Source organism: Tribolium castaneum, chromosome 9 (assembly GCF_031307605.1).
Source record: "Tribolium castaneum strain GA2 chromosome 9, icTriCast1.1, whole genome shotgun sequence".
Taxonomy (NCBI): domain Eukaryota; kingdom Metazoa; phylum Arthropoda; class Insecta; order Coleoptera; family Tenebrionidae; genus Tribolium; species Tribolium castaneum.
The window spans coordinates 935,374-957,373 of NC_087402.1; the positions used below are offsets into that span (position 1 = coordinate 935,374).

General features: G+C 33.2%; 1 protein-coding gene across 1 annotated transcript; it reads right to left on the reverse strand.

Annotated features, from left to right (window-relative positions):
• Nucleotides 1-1,743: 1,743 nt before the first annotated feature.
• On the reverse strand, nt 1,744-21,224 carry LOC662899 (fatty acid synthase). Its single transcript, XM_064358682.1, has 6 exons — nt 21,091-21,224; nt 18,380-19,493; nt 15,873-16,494; nt 12,321-13,219; nt 5,761-7,512; nt 1,744-3,412 (listed from the first exon to the last, which is right to left on the reverse strand). Coding segments are annotated over exons 1-6 (5,979 nt in total). The 5' UTR covers nt 21,093-21,224; the 3' UTR covers nt 1,744-1,822.
• Between the last annotated feature and the right edge of the window lie 776 nt (nt 21,225-22,000).

Here is a 22,000-nt window from a genome sequence, read left to right on the forward strand (position 1 = left end):
GTGAATAATAAAATGGTGGTAAATTTAGTAAAATCGAACAAAAAACCTTTTTTGAGCCCCAAAAAATTTAAGAAACAGTTAGGAAATGAAGAAGATAAAGAAAGATCTTTTCAATAAAAGAAACGAAGGGAAAAAGACAAAAAAAAAGAAAAAAATGAAGAGAAAGAAAAAGAAAGCCAAAGTTGAAAAGTAATGGAAACCCTGTAAAAACTGAAGCAAAAAACAAGAAGAAAAAGGCAAACAATAAAAAAATAGATGAAGAAAGACGAGGGTAACGGAAAAGATGCCAAAAAAGAAGAAAAATAAAAAGCATTAGAAGAAAAAAGAAAGAAAAAACAAAAAAAAATAGAAACAAAAAGATGAGTAGAAGAAAAACGAAGATAAAAAAGTTTGAGAATTATTTAGAAAAGGAACCCTTTTAAAAAATTAACTGCTGATTCTGGAGCTAAACTTGGTCAGGATCAGTAAGGTTTTCGATTTCAGGAACTTTTTGACAAATTAATTTTTAAAATTTGAAAAATTTCTAACAAAAAATAATTATAAAATTGTTAAAACAACTTTATCTTAAATAATAGTATCGTAAACATTGTTTTTATTTCTGAGTTCTTGAGTTATTTCAAGTTGTCACAACGATTTTGCAAGCATTTGATCGAATTTTAAGATCACATTTTTAGTTCTGGATTTTATAAATTGCACTGAGAGAGTGAAATGTTAAATGAAATGGGGGAAAAAAATGCGGCTATTAATACAAGGTAAGGACAAGAAGAAAAGAGAAAAAAATAAGAAAATAAGAGAAACAAACAGAAAATAGAATCGAAGCCAAAAGAAAGTTTTACAATTATTTAGAAAAAGAATTAACTTTAGAAACTAAAGACTCGACTTTGAAAACTATCTGTGAAAAATATTTCGAAATCTAAGGGAAAACTCTTTTTACCACTAAGCAATAGTATCTATTTTTAATAAAAATAAGCTTTCAAAAACAAAAGGGCATTGATAACATCATTTGATAATCAGTTTTTCGTCTTACTTAGACGACTGTCGTTGATTTTTCGAATTCTCTTCCAAATGATGCTTTTAAATTAGAACTTGAACACACGTAAAAAAATTGCGCCGCTCTACACAAATGAATTCTCTGTCAATAAATATCAAAATTGTCAGTTGTGAAATTTAAAAATTGTCAGTTAATTGTAATTGCATTAAAAAGTTTTGTTGAAAAATAAACAACAACTAAATTAAAAATGTAAGAAAATACTTACTGTTAGTAGTTCTATAAAGCGGTATTTCTGATTTTACATGACAAATTCACAATTTACTAGATAAAAATCATTTTTACACACCTTGTTAAAAAAGTCTTTAGATCAACTCTTGCTGTGGAATTTACGTCATATGTAGTAATTGTAAGAAATCAACATACGTTCAAAATTTCACAGCAAGAGTTGATCTAAAGACTTTTTGAACGCACTGTATAAGACACACAACAATAACTTTTTATTTTTTTAAGTAAACGCACAAATTATTTTATAATTATTATTATTTTTCGTTTTTACAATTTTTTTCTTGTTTTGTTTATCACATTTATTCTTTTGTATTGGGTTAAATTGGAGTAGCTTCGGCTAAACCTCGCCCATAATTAGGACAATTATTATTGTTTTGTCGCTTTTTAAGTTGAAACTTAACAACTTGGAAAGAATATTCTATGTTTTGACGATGAAAGTAGGGTATTGTAAGTAGGAATAAAACCACTTGTTTGTGCATGAGATTGTTTAATAATCAGTAATTGTATATAACATACAACCAATAACCAACCCCATCCCCACCCCACTTAAGCAGGTGCCGACATTTCCTTAATCTTCTCGAAGGTCATATTTCGTATATCGTTCACACTAACATCCAAGCCCGACTCTTTGGTAATAATATGCTTGACTTCAAACCCAAGCAACGAATCCATTCCCAACTCCAACAAAGTCGTATTATCTTCAATCTCCTCCAAATTCTTGATCCCAAACAAGCCAGCAACCAACTCCGCCAGCGTCTTCTTCTCGCTAACTTCCCCCGACTGATCTGGATACGCACAACTGGTGACAACCGGCTCACTTTGCTGCATATACTGGTCAACAACCCTCAGACACGAACTCAACTTCTGCCTCACAGTCTCCAGAATCGGGTTCGTCATTTTCAAGCGCACCAAAATACCAACATCGGCCAACGGCCCCCATTCCAACGCCAGCGCCGGCAGCCCCTCAGCCTTGCGCGTCTCACAGAGACGCTCAACCGCCGAGTTGACGAACGCGTAATTGGATTGTACCGCGTTTCCAATACTCGACGCAATGGAAGAGAACATGAGGAAATAGTCGAGTTTCTTGCACAGTTTCCGTGACAGGATATCCATGTTCTGGGCACTGAAAATCTTGGATCCGGCCACCGCTGCGAAATCCTCGGGCCCCAAGTCGGTCATGAAGCCGTCCTTCACGTGCAGCGCGGCGTTGAAGATGCCACCGACAGGTGCCAAGTTCGTGGCGAAGTTGATTAAGGATTCGGCGCCTTCGAGCGTCGCAGTGTCGGAGGTGTTGGTCAAGACTGTGATCTTCTGGTTGTTCCACTTCTGCAGGCAACTGGCGTGGTAACCGGAGCGCACCTCCCGGCGCGAGTTGATCACGATCTTGCTGGCACCACGTTCAATCAGCCACTTGGTCAACTCGAAACCGAACCCACCCAAGCCCCCGATCACGATGTAGCACTTGCTGGGGTCCATGTAAGTGCGCGGGAACGCCAGGATGCGGTTCTCCGGCTTGGAGAAGAACCCACCGTTGTCCTTAATCTTGATCAAACACTTCTTCACGTAGTCCTTATCCTCCAGGTTCTTCAACGCGATCTCGATGTCATCCTTGCCATACACCGAGTATTTGAGCGGCACAACCACGCCCTCTTTGACATATCTATCAATATCCTTGGCTATGATGTCGAGGATCTCGGGGGTTTCGTCGAAGACGTCGTTCACATTGATGTTGTACAGGGAACAGTTGTTTTCCATCAAACTTTCAGTTTCCAAGAACGTGCCTAAGCTGTTGCCGAACTCGATGAAGCGGCCGTTTTTGGCGATGCATTTTTTGGAGAGTTTGAGGAGTTCGATTGAGTTGCAGTTGAAGATTGTGTTGACGCCTTTGCCGTTCGTTTTGGTCATGAGGGTTTCGTAGAAGGGACTGCCTTCGCTGTCGTAGATGATGTTGTTTTCCTGGATTTTGGGGAATTTGCGTAACACGTCCCGGTTGGAGGAGTTGATGACGATGTAAACGGTGCAGTTTTTGTTGGTGGCGAGGGCGATAGCGGCCATGCTGACGTCAGTGCCGGAGTTGTGGATGAGGATTGAGTCCTTGGGGGAGAGGTGGGTTTGCACAAACAGGGCGTAGTAACTCTGAAAATAATAATAAACAGAAAATTATAAAAAATAGCAAAAAAATAACAATAAATACTCCAGCTTACAAACAATTCAAAAAAATACAAGGAGAATAAAATAATTACAACCATGCATAAATTGAAAAAAAAATGCGGAGAACGAAACAAGAAAAGAAAATGGGAATAAAAGGAGGAAAGTAAATATTAGTAAAAAAATAATAAATTTTTTATTAATATTTTATATGCTGTTTGTCTGTTTACTTAAAAAAAATTATAACTTTTTTGCGAAAATTGTTTGATTATTTCGCTTATTTTCTTTTTGAAGTAGATGTACTAATAAAAATTTTTCTAGAATTGAATCAGGATTATGTTTTAATTTGGTAATTTTAGCCATGTTATCATGTCTTACTTTATAATCTGTTCCGCATTTTTATTTGTGATTATTTATAAATGATTTATAGTTTTTTGTATTAATTAATTGGTCTTGAATTCTTAAAATAAAACCTTCTGTCTTTGAAAAAATCCTAGTTTTTGTTAACTAAAAGTGTGAATCTTTTTTATATATCCAATTATTTTCTAACTTTTTGAAATATCTTTTTCATGTGAAGGCATTTCTTTTAAAATTTTAAAGTCAAAACTGTTGGAATCATGTCAATTTAATGGACTACAATTTTAATCTGTCTATCAATTTAACCACTATAATTTAAGTATTTTAAAAAAAAAGTAATTAGTCAAATATGTAGAAAACCTCGAGCTCTAAAAAAATAGTTAAATAATAATAAACAAAATATAAATAATTTAATATTTTAACAATTTAAGAATGCCAAATGTATAAATTAAAGCAGGAATTGCTGTCAATAAAATGTTTAGTTCACCCATTTTTAGTTAATTGATAAAATGAAGGTTTGATAAATTTTTCGGTCATAATAAAATTTCGAAATGACGTCAAAATATCCACTGTTGTTTTTTTTATCCCAAACCCACACGTGTATGTTCTAAATTTATTACTTGTAGTTTTTTACAATAAAAAATCAGAAAGTAGATTTATAGCTAAACGAAATCTTAAAGCACTAGTAAATTACATTGAAAAATGGAAAAAAAACTGTTTTCAATATTTGGTTTTTACGAATTAAATTTAAAGTGGTTTTACAATAGTTCATTATACAAGATGTTAAAAATGCATAACTACTTTCTTCAAAAAATTTATTTACCCACTTTGTGGCTTATGATAGCTTATCAGCATTTTTGAGAATTTTCAAAAATTGTTACTAATATGTTTATCAGTGAGGAAGGTTCGAATCCCAATTCGAACACTTTTTTTTTAATTTATTTTCCCAAATTTAATAATAAAAAAACAAATTAATTTACGTCTGCTGTTTGTCAATAATTTAAAAGTACGGAGTAATTTTTAACATTCTAGTTCAGCGGTTTGCAAAAAAATAAAACGAATTTTGAATGATTCGGTTTTCCGTTCTCTATCTACCTTCAAATTTTTGCTAACACGCTGTATAATGTTGAAAAGAGATTAAATAATGAGGAACAGGATCATAACCTTTTTTACGAACCATAAAAACAGCATAAATAGACGAATTTATTTTTATATCCAAATGATACTTTACAAAAAAATTTTTGTTCTAAGATAATTTCGTTAATTATATTATTTTCAAAGCAATGACAATAAATAAATTTAGATAATACCGGACGTCATCATATTATTAATTCTTGAAAGTTGGGATTAGATGGATTGGCTACTATTTGAATTTTTTGGTTTCAAATAAGTTAAAAATTTTACTGATTTTTAAACAAACTGACAAAGTTTTTTATTCAAAAATTATGAATTTTATCAATTCCAGCAGCTTTTCACTAAGTCGTACTTTTGTCATTTTCATGGATTACTTTTCGTTTCGTTTTTGTAAGATGATGAAATGACATCTTTTTTGGCAATTTAAAGGTAAATAATTTTCATTTGACATTTTCTAGATATTTTAATCACAATAACAAAATTATTACTTAAGAACTGCGCATTTTTCAAAAAAAATTGTTTTCTTTGTATGTTCTGAAGTACAAAGACAATTTTTGTGTATTTAAGAATTGTTTTAAACTTTTTTTATTTTCTTATTTTCTTTTGATTTCTTATTCAGTTTAGTTTCCAATCTGGTATTTTACTTATGTGTGTTTGTTTGAAATTCTTTTAATATTTTTTTTAATATATTGTATGAAAGAAAGACTAATAATTTCAACAACTACTACCAATTTAATTGTGTAAAAAAATCGTCTCGTCTAATCAATTATAAAATTCTAGCGGTAATTTCCAGTCGTTTATATTATTATTTTCATTATTTTTTTAAATGTATTTTTCGCACTCACCAAAGTATAAGCCAGAGGAATCGTGGCCGCCTCCTCCGCCGACAACTTATTCGAGAACGTCCACGTCAGCTTCTCGTGCGGTTGCACCGACGTGGCAAGCGCCCCTTTAGGCACCAACCCCATCATATTATTCCCATTCTTATCAACCCCCGAATACTCCAACCCCAGCAACTCATACTCGGCATCCCCGCCCTTCCCTGTGATTTTCGCCAAATCCCAACTACTCAGACTCGCAAAATGCACCATAATCTCGCACTTGGTGACATACGGCGACTTCTCCACCCACTTAACCCCACTGTTATCCTTCATAAGACAGGCATCGGCGTACAGCCGGGGCTGGAACGGCTCCAGGGGCAACCGGCGGTACGTCCCCCAAGCCCCGTCCTGGTACACATTCACCGTGAGGTCCTTCTTCAACTGCCGGGAGTAGAATTTTGAGGTGAGGGCGAACGGTTCCACCTCTTTGTAGCTCCTGATGAGGAACAAACGAATGTTGGGACAGTACTGTTCGTGTCTTATTGTATTAAACCAACCAACTATTCCCGAATTGAAGTCTTCGTTGATTAAATAAATGCGGGATTGGGAGGAACGGTATTTTTTCACTGCCATTTTCAAGTCTTTGACCCAATTGTAGTTGTTGTTGTTTGCCATCACAACCGTGTAATTTTCAGGCAAGTCTTGGGGACGTCTCAGTAAAACATAAATACCAGTTTTTGTGACGTGTTGGTAAATCAAGTCGACGTCCTTCAAGTCAGTGTTTTGCACTTTGGCGAAAACAAAACGCGAACGCCTCAGATAGTCCTTGAGGAGGTCACTCTGATCCTTTGTGATTTCCTGGGCGATTAGCATGTCGTACTTCGCCTCCATGTTGTCGTCAATTGAGTTGAGTTGGTGGAAGGTGGTTTTTTTCAAGTTGACGGGTTCAATCATCGTTCGGAGAATTTGTATAGCAGCGTCTGATTTGATTTCTCCAATGTTAATGTTCAAATATTCGGTGGTGTTTTCTATTACAATTTGGGAGGCAACATCTAGGGCGTGGTGGAACGAATCTGCCTCTTTCTTGGTGTCGTTATTCGGCACAAAAGTGTATTTCCGCAAGCACGGTTCCACATCAGCCACTCGTCTCTTCACATTGGTCACAGTTAGACTCCTCAGTTCAACACCACCACACTTGGCAGCTTTCAAATGCTTGTTGTAGTTGAGCGTCACAGTCTGGTTGGCGCTGATCGATTTCAGGTGCTCTTGTGGGTTGATTACGATTTTTTCGTACACTGTTGGGAGACTGTGCCCTGTGGCTTCAATACTTAGGATAAACTGGGTCATGCTGTCAATGAACGCCACCCAGTTGTCGTTCCATTTCAAAGTGGCTGAACGGCCGTCGAGATCACAGCTTTGCACGCCCTGGAACAGGCCGTCGTAGTCGAAGCCACGCAAATGCATGCAGTTGTAGAAGTCTTCGCTGCTGATTTTCAGCTTGTATTGGCTTGGCCGTGGCAGGGAGGAGTAGTCCAGGAACTCCTCGTCGATGGTGTCGGCCGCTGCGCGGATCTGGCCGATGGCCAGAGGGTGGTCTTCGTCGTTTTCAAGGCAAATTTCGAATTTGCCGGTCGAGCGGAACAGGTTGACGACGACGCTTGTGATGGCGTTCTCGGCGAGGATGACGGGACGAAGGGTTTTGGCGTTTTCGAAGACCACAGGCAAGGAGTCGAAGGGGATTTCCAACATGCGGGCGTAGGTTTGCCAGACTAGAACCTACAAGTGCAAACATTTTGGAGAGTTGTGACATTTTTGGGTGAGGAATCATCCAATGATGACAAATCAAATACAAAGTTTGGAAAAAATTGTCATTTGTTAGAAAGAAATCGCCTTGTAATCAATAAATCAGCGTTTTCAGTCAATCTAAGGCGATTTTTGCGGTTTTTAAACAAGGAATCGGCTAAAATCAATTGATTTGGTGCTTAATTCATACAATTCTACAATGAGTTGTGACATTTTTGAGTAAGGAATGGTCAAAAATCAACTGATTTTGATACAAAACTGTACATTTCAGTCAATTTGAGTGATTTTTGTTATTCTATTGCAAGTTTCACTGTTTTTACGCAAGAAATCTCCTAAAATCAACTAATTTTAACGAAACTGTTGATTTTTAAGCAGTTTTTACTTTTCCCCAGCGAGTTTACGGTTTTTAAGCAAAAAAATTATATAAAACCTGTTGTTTTCAACAAAAGTGGTGTTTAAATCTAGATTCCGATTGAGGATTTTAACGTTTTTGAGCAAGAAATTGTTCAAAATAAAGTGATTTTAACGAAATTTGTGCTTAAGTCGTCGTTTTAAGCTAATGTAATGAGCTATCAATTAATCGGCAATTTTTTTTGTTTGGCTTGTTGTTCGACTTCCTTTTTGATAACAAGTCAAAGTTTAGAATTACTTGATAGCTTTTGAAAAGAATTTTACTACTTTTGGGCAAGAAATCGTCTAAAATCAACTGATTTCATCAAAACTGTGGATTGAATCGTCGTTTTTAATTAGTCTAAAGCAATTTTAGATTTTATCAACAAAACTGTTGGCACTTTTAGCTTTTCTACAACGAGTTTTTCTGTTTTTAAGCAAAAAAAATCGTATAAAACCAAGTGTTTTCAACAAAAGTGGTGTTTAAATTGTGGATTTCCGCAGAGGATTTTAACATTTTTATGCAAGGAACCGTCAAAAATCAACTGGAACTTGTGCTTAAATCGTAGATTTCTACAACATTTTTGAACATTCCTAAGCAAAGAACCGTCAAAAATAAACTGATTTCAACAAAATTGTTGATTAAAACATCGTTTTCAGTCGATTAAATAAACAATTTTACTGTTTTTTTACAAATCTCTACGAAAAGTTTTAACATTGTTGAGCAAAGAATCGTCAAAAATAAACTAATTTCAACAAAACTGGTGATTAAAACGTCATTTTCAGGCACTTTTAGCTTTTCTGCAGCGAATTTTTCTGTTTTTATACAAAAAAATATTATGAAACCAAGTCTTTTGAACAAAATACTGTTTAAACTGTGGATTTCCGCAGAAGGTTTTTCCATTTTTATGCAAGGAATCGTCATAAACTGACTGGTTTCAATAGAACTTGTACCTAAATCGTCGTTTTACGCCAATATAAAGAGCAATTATTCGATTTCTCCTTTAATAGCAAGTCAAAAACAAAAATTTTATAATTTTTCGATAGCTTTTAAAAATAGTTTTATTATTTTTGAGCTAGGAATCGTCCAAAATCAACAGAATTCAACAAAACTTGTGCTTAAATCGTAGATTTGTTCAGGATTTTTTAACATTTTTGGGGAAAGAATCGTCAAAAATAAACTGATTTCAACAAAACTGTTGATTGAAACATCGTTTTCAGTCGATTAAATAAACAATTTTACTGTTTTTTACAAATCTCTACAAAAAGTTTTAACATTGTTGAGCAAAGAATTGTCAAAAATAAACTAATTTCAATAAAACTGGTGATTAAAACGTCATTTTCAGGCACTTTTAGCTTTTCTGCAGCGAATTTTTCTGTTTTTATACAAAAAAGTAGTATAAAACCATGTCTTTTGAACAAAGTACTGTTTAAATTGTGGATTTCCGCAGAAGGTTTTCCCATTTTTATGCAAGGAATCGTCATAAACTAACTGGTTTCAACAGAACTTGTACCTAAATCGTCGTTTTACGCCAATGTAAAGAGCAATTATTCGATTTCTCCTTTAATAGCAAGTCAAAAACAAAAATTTTATAATTTTTCGATAGCTTTTAAAAAGAGTTTTATTATTTTTGAGCTAGGAATCGTCCAAAATCAACAGAATTCAACAAAACTTGTGCTTAAATCGTAGATTTGTACAGGATTTTTTAACATTTTTGGGGAAAGAATCGTCAAAAATAAACTGATTTCAACAAAACTGTTGATTGAAACATCGTTTTCAGTCGATTAAATAAACAATTTTACTGTTTTTTACAAATCTCTACAAAAAGTTTTAACATTGTTGAGCAAAGAATTGTCAAAAATAAACTAATTTCAATAAAACTGGTGATTAAAACGTCATTTTCAGGCACTTTTAGCTTTTCTGCAGCGAATTTTTCTGTTTTTATACAAAAAAGTAGTATAAAACCATGTCTTTTGAACAAAGTACTGTTTAAATTGTGGATTTCCGCAGAAGGTTTTCCCATTTTTATGCAAGGAATCGTCATAAACTAACTGGTTTCAACAGAACTTGTACCTAAATCGTCGTTTTACGCCAATGTAAAGAGCAATTATTCGATTTCTCCTTTAATAGCAAGTCAAAAACAAAAATTTTATAATTTTTCGATAGCTTTTAAAAAGAGTTTTATTATTTTTGAGCTAGGAATCGTCCAAAATCAACAGAATTCAACAAAACTTGTGCTTAAATCGTAGATTTGTACAGGATTTTTTAACATTTTTGGGGAAAGAATCGTCAAAAATAAACTGATTTCAACAAAACTGTTGACTAAAACGTCGATTTCAGGCACTTTTAGCTTTTCTACAGCGAATTTTTCTGTTTTAAGCAAAAAAATCGTATAAAACCAAGTGTTTTCGTTAAAAGTGGTGTTTAAATTGTGGATTTCCGCAGAGGATTTTAACATTTTTATGCAAGGAACCGTCAAAAATCAACTGGTTTCAACAGAACTTGTGCTTAAATGGTAGATTTCTACAACAGTTTTGAACATTTCTAAGCAAAGAACCGTCAAAAATAAACATTTTTGGGAAAAGAATCGTCAAAAAAAAACAAAATTTCAACAAAACTGTTGACTAAAACGTCGTTTTCAGCCGATTTTAGCTTTTCAACAACAAGTATTACTAATTTTATAATTAGTATAATAAAGCAAAAAATTGTCCAAAATCAACTGACTTCAACAAACTGGTTCTTAAGTCGTAGATTTCTAGAGAGTTTTAACATTTTTGAGCAAAGAATCGTCAAAAATAAACAAATTTTAACAAAATGTTGACTAAAACTTGAGCCGATTTGAGTTTTTCAACAACAAATTTTGCGTTTTTAAGTATAGGATTGTTTAAAACCAACAGATTTCAACAGACTGTCGATGAAATTATAACATTGTTTAGCAAAAAGTTGTTAAAAAATAAACTAATTTCAACAAAAATGCTTCTTAAAACGTACTTTTTAGCTGATTTTGGTTTTTCAACAACAAGTTTTTAGGTTTTTAAGCAAGGAATTGTCTAAAATCAACTGATTTTAACAAAAATGTTGATTAAATCGTCGTTTTCACGACGTTAAGACGATTTTAGTTTTTCTACAGCAAGTTTTACTAATTTTAGGCAACGAATCGTCGAAAACAACACTGATTTTTCAACAAAACTGGTGCTAAAATAGTGGATTTCTAAAGACTTTCAACATTTTTGAGCAAGGAAGTCTCAAAAATAAATTAATTTCAAAAAACTTTTTGATTAAAGCTTCATTTTCAGTCAGTCTACGATAATTTCAGTTTCCTACCAACATATTTTACTGTTTTTAAGCAAAAGAAATTGTTTAAAATCAACTGATTTCAACAAAATTCGTGCCCAAATCTCAGATTTTTAGAGAAAGTTTTGATATTTTTAAGCAAAAAATCGGCAAAAATAAACTTATTTCAACAAAAAAATTGATTAAATCGTCGTTTTCAGGCAGTCCAGGACGATTTTAGTTTTTCTCTAGCTAATTTTACAAGTTGTCGAAAATCAACAGATTTTAATTATTAATTGTTGCTTAGACAGTGGATTTATAAAGAGTATCAACACTTTTGAGCAAAAAAGCCTCGAAAATAAATTGATTTTAACAAAAATGTTGATTAAGTCGTCGTTTTCAGGCAGTCTAAGTTAATTTTAGCTTCTTAACAGAGAGTTTCGTCGTCTAAAATCAACAGATTTCAACAAAACTCGTGCTTAAATCTCAGATTTTTGGAGGTTTTAACATTTTTGAGCAAAAAATCGTCAAAAAATTACTGATTTTAACGAAAATGTTGATTAAATAGCCATTTTCAGTCAATCTAAGACGATTTTAGTATTCCTACAGCGAGTTTTATTGTTTTTAAATAAGGAACTGTCTAAAATCAATTCATTTCAATAAAACTCTTGATTAAATCATTGATCGTCAAAAATAAACTAATATCAATAAAACTGTTAATTAAAACGTCGTTTTCAGCCGATTTTAGCAAGTTTTACAGCTTTTAAGCAACGACTTGTCTCAAATCAAGTGATTTTAACAAAAATGTTTTCACAAAGTCTAAGACGATTTTACTTTTTCTACAGAATATTTTACTGTTTTTAACCAAGGAGGCGCCGAAAACAACTGATTTTAACAAAACTGGTCCATAAATAGTAGATTTCCAAAGAATTTTAACATTTTCGAGCAAGGAAACTTGAAAAATAAATTGAATAATAAATTAAATCATCGCTTTTAGTCAATTTAAGAGAGTTTTAGATTATTTACAGCGAGTTTTAGTGTTTTTAAGTACGAAAAATTTTTGGAGCAAGTAATGGTAAAAAATAAAGTTATTTCTCTTTGGAAAAGGTATACTTACAATATACCCAGCCGCTGGTAACATCATTCTCCCATCGGCAATATGTCCCTCCAGATAATGGTTGCTTTGGTCCGTCATATCAATATCAATCCTCTTCCCGAAGTAACTCCTCGGATTGAACCTCAACTTGTGCCACTTCACCCTATGGTCCCACCTGACCAAATTATTGATCATCGGCGTGTCAATACTGACAGGGAACTGTGCTGGCTTGTACAACTGTGTCACATCCAGCGGCCCTCCAGCATTATAGTACTTCCCAACACTCGACAAGAAGAAATCAACATTATCCACACCTGGCTTAAGCAAAGGAACAAGCGTCACGTTCTTATCAAGCCCGCGGCGCAAAATCGCCTGAAGGAGACCTCTAGGTGCAACCTCCACCACAATGGCATCCTTAGGCACATGCTTCAACAACTGTCTGAAATAAACCCGGTTGGTGTAATTGTGGAACTGGTATTCGGCCGAATTGTATTTCCCCAAATCTGTGTTCCATTCGCTTTCCGGAACCGCCGAAGGCAGCCACCGTGAAGTCCGGGCTTTGACTTCCGGGAGGACTTTCTTCACGGAACTGTACATTTTTTGGCCGGCTGGCTCGAGGTGGGGGCTGTGGAGAGGGTAGTTGGCGTTGCTGATCAGTCGGTTGAAAACGCCACGGACGTCGAGCTGGTTCAAAAAGTCTTTGACTGCGAAGTCAGGCCCAGAGACTGTGACGTTGTCGTCGGAGTTGTCACAAGCGATGTAAACTCCTTCAGGGAGGAGTTTGGCGCATTCTTCGGCAGAGAGGCCGACAGCTGCCATGGCACCAGGGATTAAGTTGGACGAAGTTGTGGCGTAACTTCGGGCATGGGCGATCAAGACGGCTTGTTCGGCGGTGATCAAACCATCGGCGTAGGCACAAGCTTAAAAATTATTAATTTATTGGTATTTTTGAGTGAACTGTTCGACAGGAAAAAATAGCAAACTTTTTACAAAAAAATCCAAATTTTTTGGCAATTGTGGTCCAACTTTTTTCTAGTAAAATGATCTGAGAAATTGTTTGAAGCTAACAAAATTTGTAAATATCATATTTTGTTCTCTCAATTACCTGAAATGTTTATGATAAACATAAACAGTGTGCACTAAATGTTAATTATTATTTTTTACTCATGTTTTACTTGGAACCTTGGTTTTATAACTTTTAATAGTTACAAAATGTATTTTTAATGAAAACTATACCGTGAAATCTTAGTTTTATTCATAAAAACCAAGAAGATTTCCATTTATTTTGTCTTCTGAAGACATCCAACCACAACTAATCTATTTTTCTGTTATTTAGGATCATTGTTTGGTAGCTGATAGATTTAGAATCTTTTTCTTTGACATATTTAAAGTTTTATACAGATTTTTTTTAAATTATTGACATTGTGTAGTGTTTTATAACCAATTCAAAATAACTTGAAACTGTTTAGACTTTCTTTTTTTAATTTTTTTTAGACATTCTATAAATAATTTCGGTGCCCATTTCTTGAACACATGAACCATCAGAGACCGCACTTTTTATTGTAACACTCTGTGTGTTTTTTTTTTGACAAAAAAATTATTACCTCAGGATTTCGGGTAACTGTCACCCCAGTAATTTTATTAATAACATTAAAAACCTTGTGTTTGTTGATTGCGATTTTTAATGAAAATCGAAGTTAGAAACTTATGGCTCAATGGAAGCAAATGAAAAATTTGCTTCTTGAATATTTTGAAATTTTCATTTTTTGCAAAAATTTAGGTGGGGTATAATAATTTAGTATCTTTGGGGCCGAAAAACTGTTATTATCTGGTTAAAAGTAAGATTATATTTTGGGTAGTTATAGCAATTATTTTAAATTATGTTGAAGATTTTTTTGCTTAATATGAGAATCAAATATATTTTTTTTTTAATTGATAAATCAGTAATATAGCAGGTAATGTTGTGCCATTTACTTAAACAGTCTTCTAAAAGATTTATTGTTACTTTTATTGCAGAATTATTTTTACAAATTCTTCTGATACTTATTTTTTTTTATTTAATTTATTCGTCAAAGGTATTTAATTGACTTATTTTTATTAAGAATGAGTTTGTTTTTTGAAAACTATTCTTCAACTTTATTTACGAATTTGTGTAGAAATATTTGAATACAAACCATAAAGCTTGTGTCGTCTATGTATTTTATACCAATTTCTAGTTTTTTTTTGAAAATTTTGATAATTTTTTTTATTGTATTAGGGCCGATTTATAGAAAGCCCTGTTAAAATTTAATTCGTTGTTAAAACTTAACACAGCGAATGGACCAACCAAATTGCTCCAATTTGGTCACGTGATCAGCTAATCACGCATTTAATTGTGAATTAAATTAATGACTTGTTGTAAACTGGTTCTTAATGTTTTAAATAAAGAATTTGCTACGTAATATTGTACCAAAATTTCAGTAGGTACTAATAAAAAAACAAACATATTATGTCATTATTTCCCGGAAAAAATAACTTTCATATTAACTTTTTTATGAAAAATATTATTTATTGCAAAACAATTCGATATTTGTTCAGTTTGAAAGAAAAGAAAACAATTTTTTCGTTTTTCTTTTAAAGAGACAACCAAATTTAGAATATATTTAGAAAAATATTGATCCTGAAATTGTTCATAATATAGGCACATTAAGAACAACTTTTGGATTGTAAAAAAAATTGTGTCCACATATGTTATCATTGGCAAAAGTTTGTTAGATATTAGAACTTTATTTGTTTTTTATTGATATTAAAATTTGCATTTTCCATTTTTTGAAGATTTTTATCAAAAATATTGTTATAATTTTTTGGTATTGCTTTTTCAACAATTAAAATAATTACCGATATAATTAATAAAAATAAGAATTTCCATTAAATTAAATGTTCATGTCGTCATTACTCACTCAAATTCCAAAAAAGTATAAAATTTCATTAGAAATAGTTAACTTTTTAAAAAGAAAATTGATGTATTTTTTGCCACAACAAAATCTTTTTAATTTTATTAAAATTATTCCATAATTTTGCCGTTCGCTGGAATGATAAAAAGTAAAGGCTCTGTTATATAACTCTGAAGAATTTTTTTAAAGCTCGTTCCAGTCTTTCCACAAGGTAATTATTTTTTTTGGATATAGATATGATATGAAACAATCTAAAGTTCGAAGTTACTAAAATTTTCAAAAAGAATTCCATGATTTATAAGAAAAAAAACGTAATATTTTTGTCTTCAAAGTTTTGTAAAATTTGTAAATTTTGAGCACATTTATAATCATAACTATAAAAAAGATACGTGTCTGTTTACCACTATTTTTTAAGATTTTTGAAAATACACATAACAGTCGGCTTCATCTCTAATTTCCAATGTCCAATATCACTTTTTTTAAATACGGTTAAATAATTACTGGGAAAAATTCCATAGATTAGCGAGTCAATTGTATGATATTATTTCTAAGCAGAATAAATGCCATGTGCTGACGTTATTTAATTTTTGATTAGTGATAAAATTGCAATATTTTTAATAAACTGCCGGACAAATCTTACCAACTTCCCCCAACGAGTGTCCGATAATCCCAGCCGGCGTGATATTCAAACTGGCCAAAACATCAGTCAAAGCCACAGAGATCGCAGTGATTGCAGTGAAAGTATTGATCAAATTATTGAACGTATCATCGGTCCCATTCATGATAACGTCCTCCAAGTCCACACCATGTGGTTTCAAAGCATTAGCACACACTTTAATGGTGTTTCTAAACACCTCGTTTTTCATCATATCCTTGCCCATGCCTGGATACTGGGCCCCAAAGCCAGAATAGACGAACCAGACTGGACGTTTCCTGGTCGAGGTTTGGGTGACTTGCATGTGACTATCGTTGGATAAAATTGCATAGCCACGGTAGTTGTGGTTGTCAATGGGTTTGTGGAAGATGTTGTCCAGAAGGGAAAGGAATTGTGCATTGGCTTTGTGTTTAATGGCAGCGTCTAGCATCACTTTGACGCCTTCTTCTGAGCGGCCTGAGACGTGCACCAGGCGGTGGCTGAGGCTGTTTATGACTTGTTTGCGGTCTTTGAAGGGGCGCAGGACCACCATGGCGTTGGCGCCGCCGAAACCGAAGACGTTGACGGAGATGAGGCCTTCGGGGATTGGCATGTTTTTGTCAATTACCTACAAATTTGCACTTTCTAACTGAAGTGTTGCACAGTAACTTTTGTTCTTAAGTCAGTAAATACTACTGTGAAAATATTTTCCGAAAACGATAAAATTATTAAGTTGGAAGCATTTTTGTCAAGACCCAAAAAATTGGCAAAATTTTACGTGTGAATAGACCGGGAAAATGTTAAAAGCCTATGCTAAAATATACGCAGAAAACGAGAAAAAAGCGCAAGACCTTTTCATAATTTTTATTTTCTCATTTAGAATATCTAGAAAAAACGTTAATCTCTCTAAAATTTTAAAACACTTTCTCCAAATTGATTAAAGTCCTTTTGATTATGCTTGTTTTCCCCAAAAGGATCAGAAAAACTTTACGTATGATTCGACAAAAAATAAACCAGGACTATAATATTCAAAAAAAATCATTAAGGGTATTTTTTTGGAGCGAAATCTTTAATACATCTGTCAAACGTTCTGAAAATTTCTCTGGTCTACAACATTTAATTAATTTCACTAAATATTTTAAACATTTTTTCACCGAAACGATTAAAACCCTTATGTAATCTTTGTCTTCCAAAAATAGAAAACAGAAAAACTATATACAAAGTTCGTCAAAAAATATTTTAAAAATAATTATTAAAGGTTTTTTTTTATTTTTGTAAACTCATTATCAATAATAAATACGCATTTTAAAGTAATTATAGGATTTGGAAGATACAAGTATTCTGGACAGTTTACTTGTTCACTTGAATAAAATGTGTGTTATTTTAGATATATTAAAAAAAATTACCGAAATTTGAGTAATTCCACATTAAATCTAACAATGAAATTAACAACTCAATCGATTAATTCCGAAAAGAATTTCCATTATTTCAAGAATTCCAAAAATAATTTCAATAAATACGAGTATTTACTATTTTTGAATAAATTCAAGTTTTACTTTTACTCCCAATCTAGTACTTATTAGTTGTTACGTGTTCAAGTACTACGTCAGTGTTTATTTTTACAGAAAATTACTCTTTTAATAAGCTCTTTTTTGCAAAAATCAAAAACTGTTTGATGAAATAAATATACTACCCATTTTTTAACTGTTAAACTAAAAAACCTTTTAAACTTTTTGAAATATTTAATTACAGTGTGTGTCCGCTAAAAGTATTTTTTACTGTATTTTAAAACCCAATAAACACACAGAAATTTCGCTAGCTTAAAAAAATTGTTGTAGAAAATAGTAATAATAAGAATAAAAATAACAACTAAGTATAAACAATACAAGATATATACAAAAATAGATTCGGAAATTACTTATTAATTAAAAACATTGCCAGTGTCTCAAGAAAAAAAAAGAAAATTGAACAAGAAACAAAGTTAGTTATTTAAGTGTATATTCTTAATAATATTCGTGAATGTAAATGTATTAGAAAAAGAAAAAAACGATAATAATTGTCATGATCAGACGAGTTAAAAACCCCTCTATCATTTTCCAAAAATTGCGTACTTTCTTCAGAAATTTTTATTAACCCACATGTTGAGAGCCACTGAATGTCATATTATTATTTATTAACAGTTAATTTTTTCACCAAACAAAACGGAGATGGTGGCGCATGGGCGGTTTGAAAATTTTTCAAAATTGTGACTAGCTCATTCATTTGTGTGGAAGGTTCAAATCTAGGTCCTGGCAAAAAAAATTTTTGTTTTTTTTTTTTGTAAAATTTAATAACACAACAAAAATTGAAATAAAAAATAACGTAGTAGACCAAGAACTTAATGCAATTTTGTCAATAATATTAAAATTTTCGCTAATTTTTATAATCCTAGTTCAGCGGTTCTCAAAATTTCAGAACGATTTTTTGGGAATGATTTACATAAATTTGACTCAAAACCAAAAGTTCACACTTACCTTTAACCTCCCTTCACAAATGCCCTTCATTTCTGGATCGGGCGTTTTAAAGTGCAAATTCCCGGGAATCACCCCTTCCCTGATGGCAATCACAACCTTAGTCAAGGACACCAACCCTGACGTGGTCTCCGTATGTCCAATATTACTCTTAATGGAGCCAATCAACACTGGCGTTTTGCGCCCTTTGGTATAAAACGCATCAATCGCCGCCACTTCTTCCACATCCCCAACCCTAGTTCCCGTGCAATGCGTCTCCACGTAGTTCACATCCAAGGGATCAAGATTAAAATGCTTAAAAACTTGCTGGAACATCGCCATTTGCATCTTATGTGAAGGGTGTGCCATCCCGTCTCTTTTAAACCCTTCCACATTGCACCCGAACCCAGCCAGAGTCGCATACATCCTTTTACTATCATCGATCTTTTGCAAAACTAGAGCAGCAATCGCCTCCGACTTGACATAACCCTTCCTATTGGCATCAAACGACCTGCAAACTCCCTCCTTGTGCAGCACCCCCAGCTTGATCAGCTCCATGCTCTCAGCCGGGTCGAACTGGTGCTGGACAGCCCCAACAATGGCCATATCGCACCTATCGGCCAGAATGCAATCTACGGCAGTGGTCAGTGCGTAAAACCCGCTCGAACACGCCGTGTTCACAGCCAGACTCGGGCCCTTGAAGTCAAAGGAGAACGAAACGACGTTGGCCATGATGGCAGCCGACCTGGCGATGATCCCGCCACGGTAGTTCAAGTCGGAGATGTCGTTCTGGGTGACTGCGAGGAAAACGCCCACGTTTTTGCCACGGAGGTCCGTGGGGTTCATGCCAGCGTCCAGCACCGCCTCGTAGGTGACCTCCAGGATTTTGCGGAGACGGGGGTCGCTCGTGTTGGCCTCCCTGGGGTTGATGCCGAAGAAAGCGGCGTCGAAGTATTCGAAGTCGTGGATTATGCCGAGACGGGAGGAGGTTTCCAAGCTCTCGCAGGACCAGCGGTCGTGGCTGTTGGAGAGGAGGTCCACGCCGCCGAGGAGGGCGTCTTTGAGCTCCTCCACGTTGGCGCAGTTGGGGAAGCGGCCGGCGACGCCGGTGATTCCGATATGTTCAGCATTGATCGGCCTGGGAGGATTTTTTTTGGTCAAAAAACACGGGAGAAAATAAACTTAAAGTAACTTTATTAACTTTTAAAAGTGACTTTAATTTAAAAAATGCGTAATCTAGTGTGTCATTGATAATTAAGAAAATTAAGAGAAAATAATAGTTTGAACAAATTTTCATAAGTAAACTAAACAAGAACAAACAACAAAAATAATTAGTTTTATAAGACTTAATTGTGGCACTCCTTCGTCGTGCTCCAAAACCATTCGAGCCACAATAGGACGTTTAAAAAAAACTCGTATAATAATATACGGTTCAAAAAGCCTTTAAATCAACTCTTGCTGTGGAATTTAGATTGACAGATTTTTATTGTCTTTGATAGATTATCGTTTTATTCTGTTGAACTGTCAAATGCGCTACCTGCGATTATCTCCAATGCCGGTATTTTCGTAAAAAATCAACATACGTTCAAAATTTCACAGCAATAGTTGATCTAAAAACTTTTTGAACACGCTGTACTATTTAAGCTTTATGTTTGTTAAAAATTAATTTAATTTATTCTTCGACACTGACAAAATTTACGGTTTTTCTCCTGTGTAAGGAAGTTTTGACAACTGTTTGGCATTTCTCAGTACGAAACGTCAAATTATTTTTAACAAATTTAGAGCAATTTTAAACCTTGCTGAATCTATTTCGAAGAATAAAATGTTGTATTCAACTCGTTTTTGTGTAAATCGGTTCATTTATTTCGCCTCGTAGATGATAAACCACTCGTTTTCACTCGTGGTTTAAAAATCCACTCGTGAAATAAAGCGTCCGATTTACACTCAAACTCATTAAATAAATAACTATTATTCTAACGTTCGAAATTTTTACAAATTTTTACTTTTAAATTCGTTTTAAACACATTTAAACCATAATTTTTCTCGAATTTGACAAATTTCTTTTTTTTTGAAAAATTTGTTACGCTTCATTTTATTTGAATGACGTGATAAAGTTAGAAAATACATTGAAAAAAAAATAAGTGTAGCTAAAAATAAAACAGTTCTACCAACTTTCCATAAAACCACTTTAACTAGAGTTGATAAATTTTTGTTTCATGAAATGATAGTCGCTATAAAGGAACTTTAATTTCTAAATATCCTTGAACTAAAGGAACTAGAATAAATAAAATAAAATTAATAATTGGAAAGGTACGATAGAACAAAATTGAATATAAATTAATTAGGAAAATTTATGACAAAAAAAAACAAAGACAGAAAAGTAAGTGGGGGGAATAATAAATATTTAGGACAATCTGATAGTAGAGATTTGCGTTTTTTTCAAAAAATTTTCGTTCTCTGAACATCTCCTTTAAATCATAGATTGTCTGCATTCAAAATTTTTGAAAAAAAAAACGTAAATTTGGAAGTGGTTTTTCCTCTAAATGTATTTTTTCGTTTTTGCAACAACCACACAGTCACTCCAATTGATTTGCAAATTTTTTACGTAATTTAAACAGCACGTGATTGGGCGAAAATTGTGGCTTTAAACTTAAAGAGACCTTAAATTTTAAATGTGCAATTAAATAGTTTAATCTTGAAAAAAATATTTCTTTGGTGGGTAAGTGAGTACTTACATGTTTGCTGCTCTAGTGCACCTTTGCTCAACCACACTGAAACTAAAAGTGCTATTCTCGGGCAAAATGTGCCAATATATAGAGCGCTAATTTTTTCCAGGTTAAAGAGCAAGCACAAGGTTCTCTATTTAGTTTTAATTTTTGCAATTTACTATTGTTTTAGTGATTAATATGACCATCCGGTATCCTAGCACTTTTAACTTGGAGACTGTTTTTTTATTATTCATTATGCGTGATTGTAAATAGATGCGAGAATTATGTGCAAATATTTATATTAGCAGAGAGGCAATTTCTTCAAATATTGCAAAATCCACTTTGAATTCAATATCAATTTTTTTTTTGAAAATTGGACCTTAATTTTTTGACAACTTTTAATAAATGTTACTAATTTTCTCTCCAAATAATTGAACGTATCCTAAATGCTTGGAGAAAATGTTTAATATTCAAATATATTTTTTCCAATTACTTATATTTTCTGGCGCATAGCTGGCTGAACATTTTTGATTTTTATGAATATGTCAGTTTAGCTATTTCACTTAGCTCTTCTTTAACCTTAATAAATCGGTTAATTTACATTGTACGTATTTTTCCATATTTTTGTTTCCCTCACTAAATCATGATTTATTTTTACTTTATTGTTTGTTGTTTTAATTTGTATTATAATGTAAAAGGTTAATAAACGTTTATAAACCAATAAACAACAACAGCAGACAAACTTCTGAGAAGGCATTCTTTGATTAATTTTTGTTAATGATTTGTATTACAATAGAACCTCGCTTATACAGTTCTAGATATAAATAGATAATGATAACAGATTTAAAAAACAATAAAATAAAAATATGTTTTTACTAAAATAAATAAAATAATTTTTGATTTAGATTTTGGTTTAAAAATAACTAAGATTTTAACT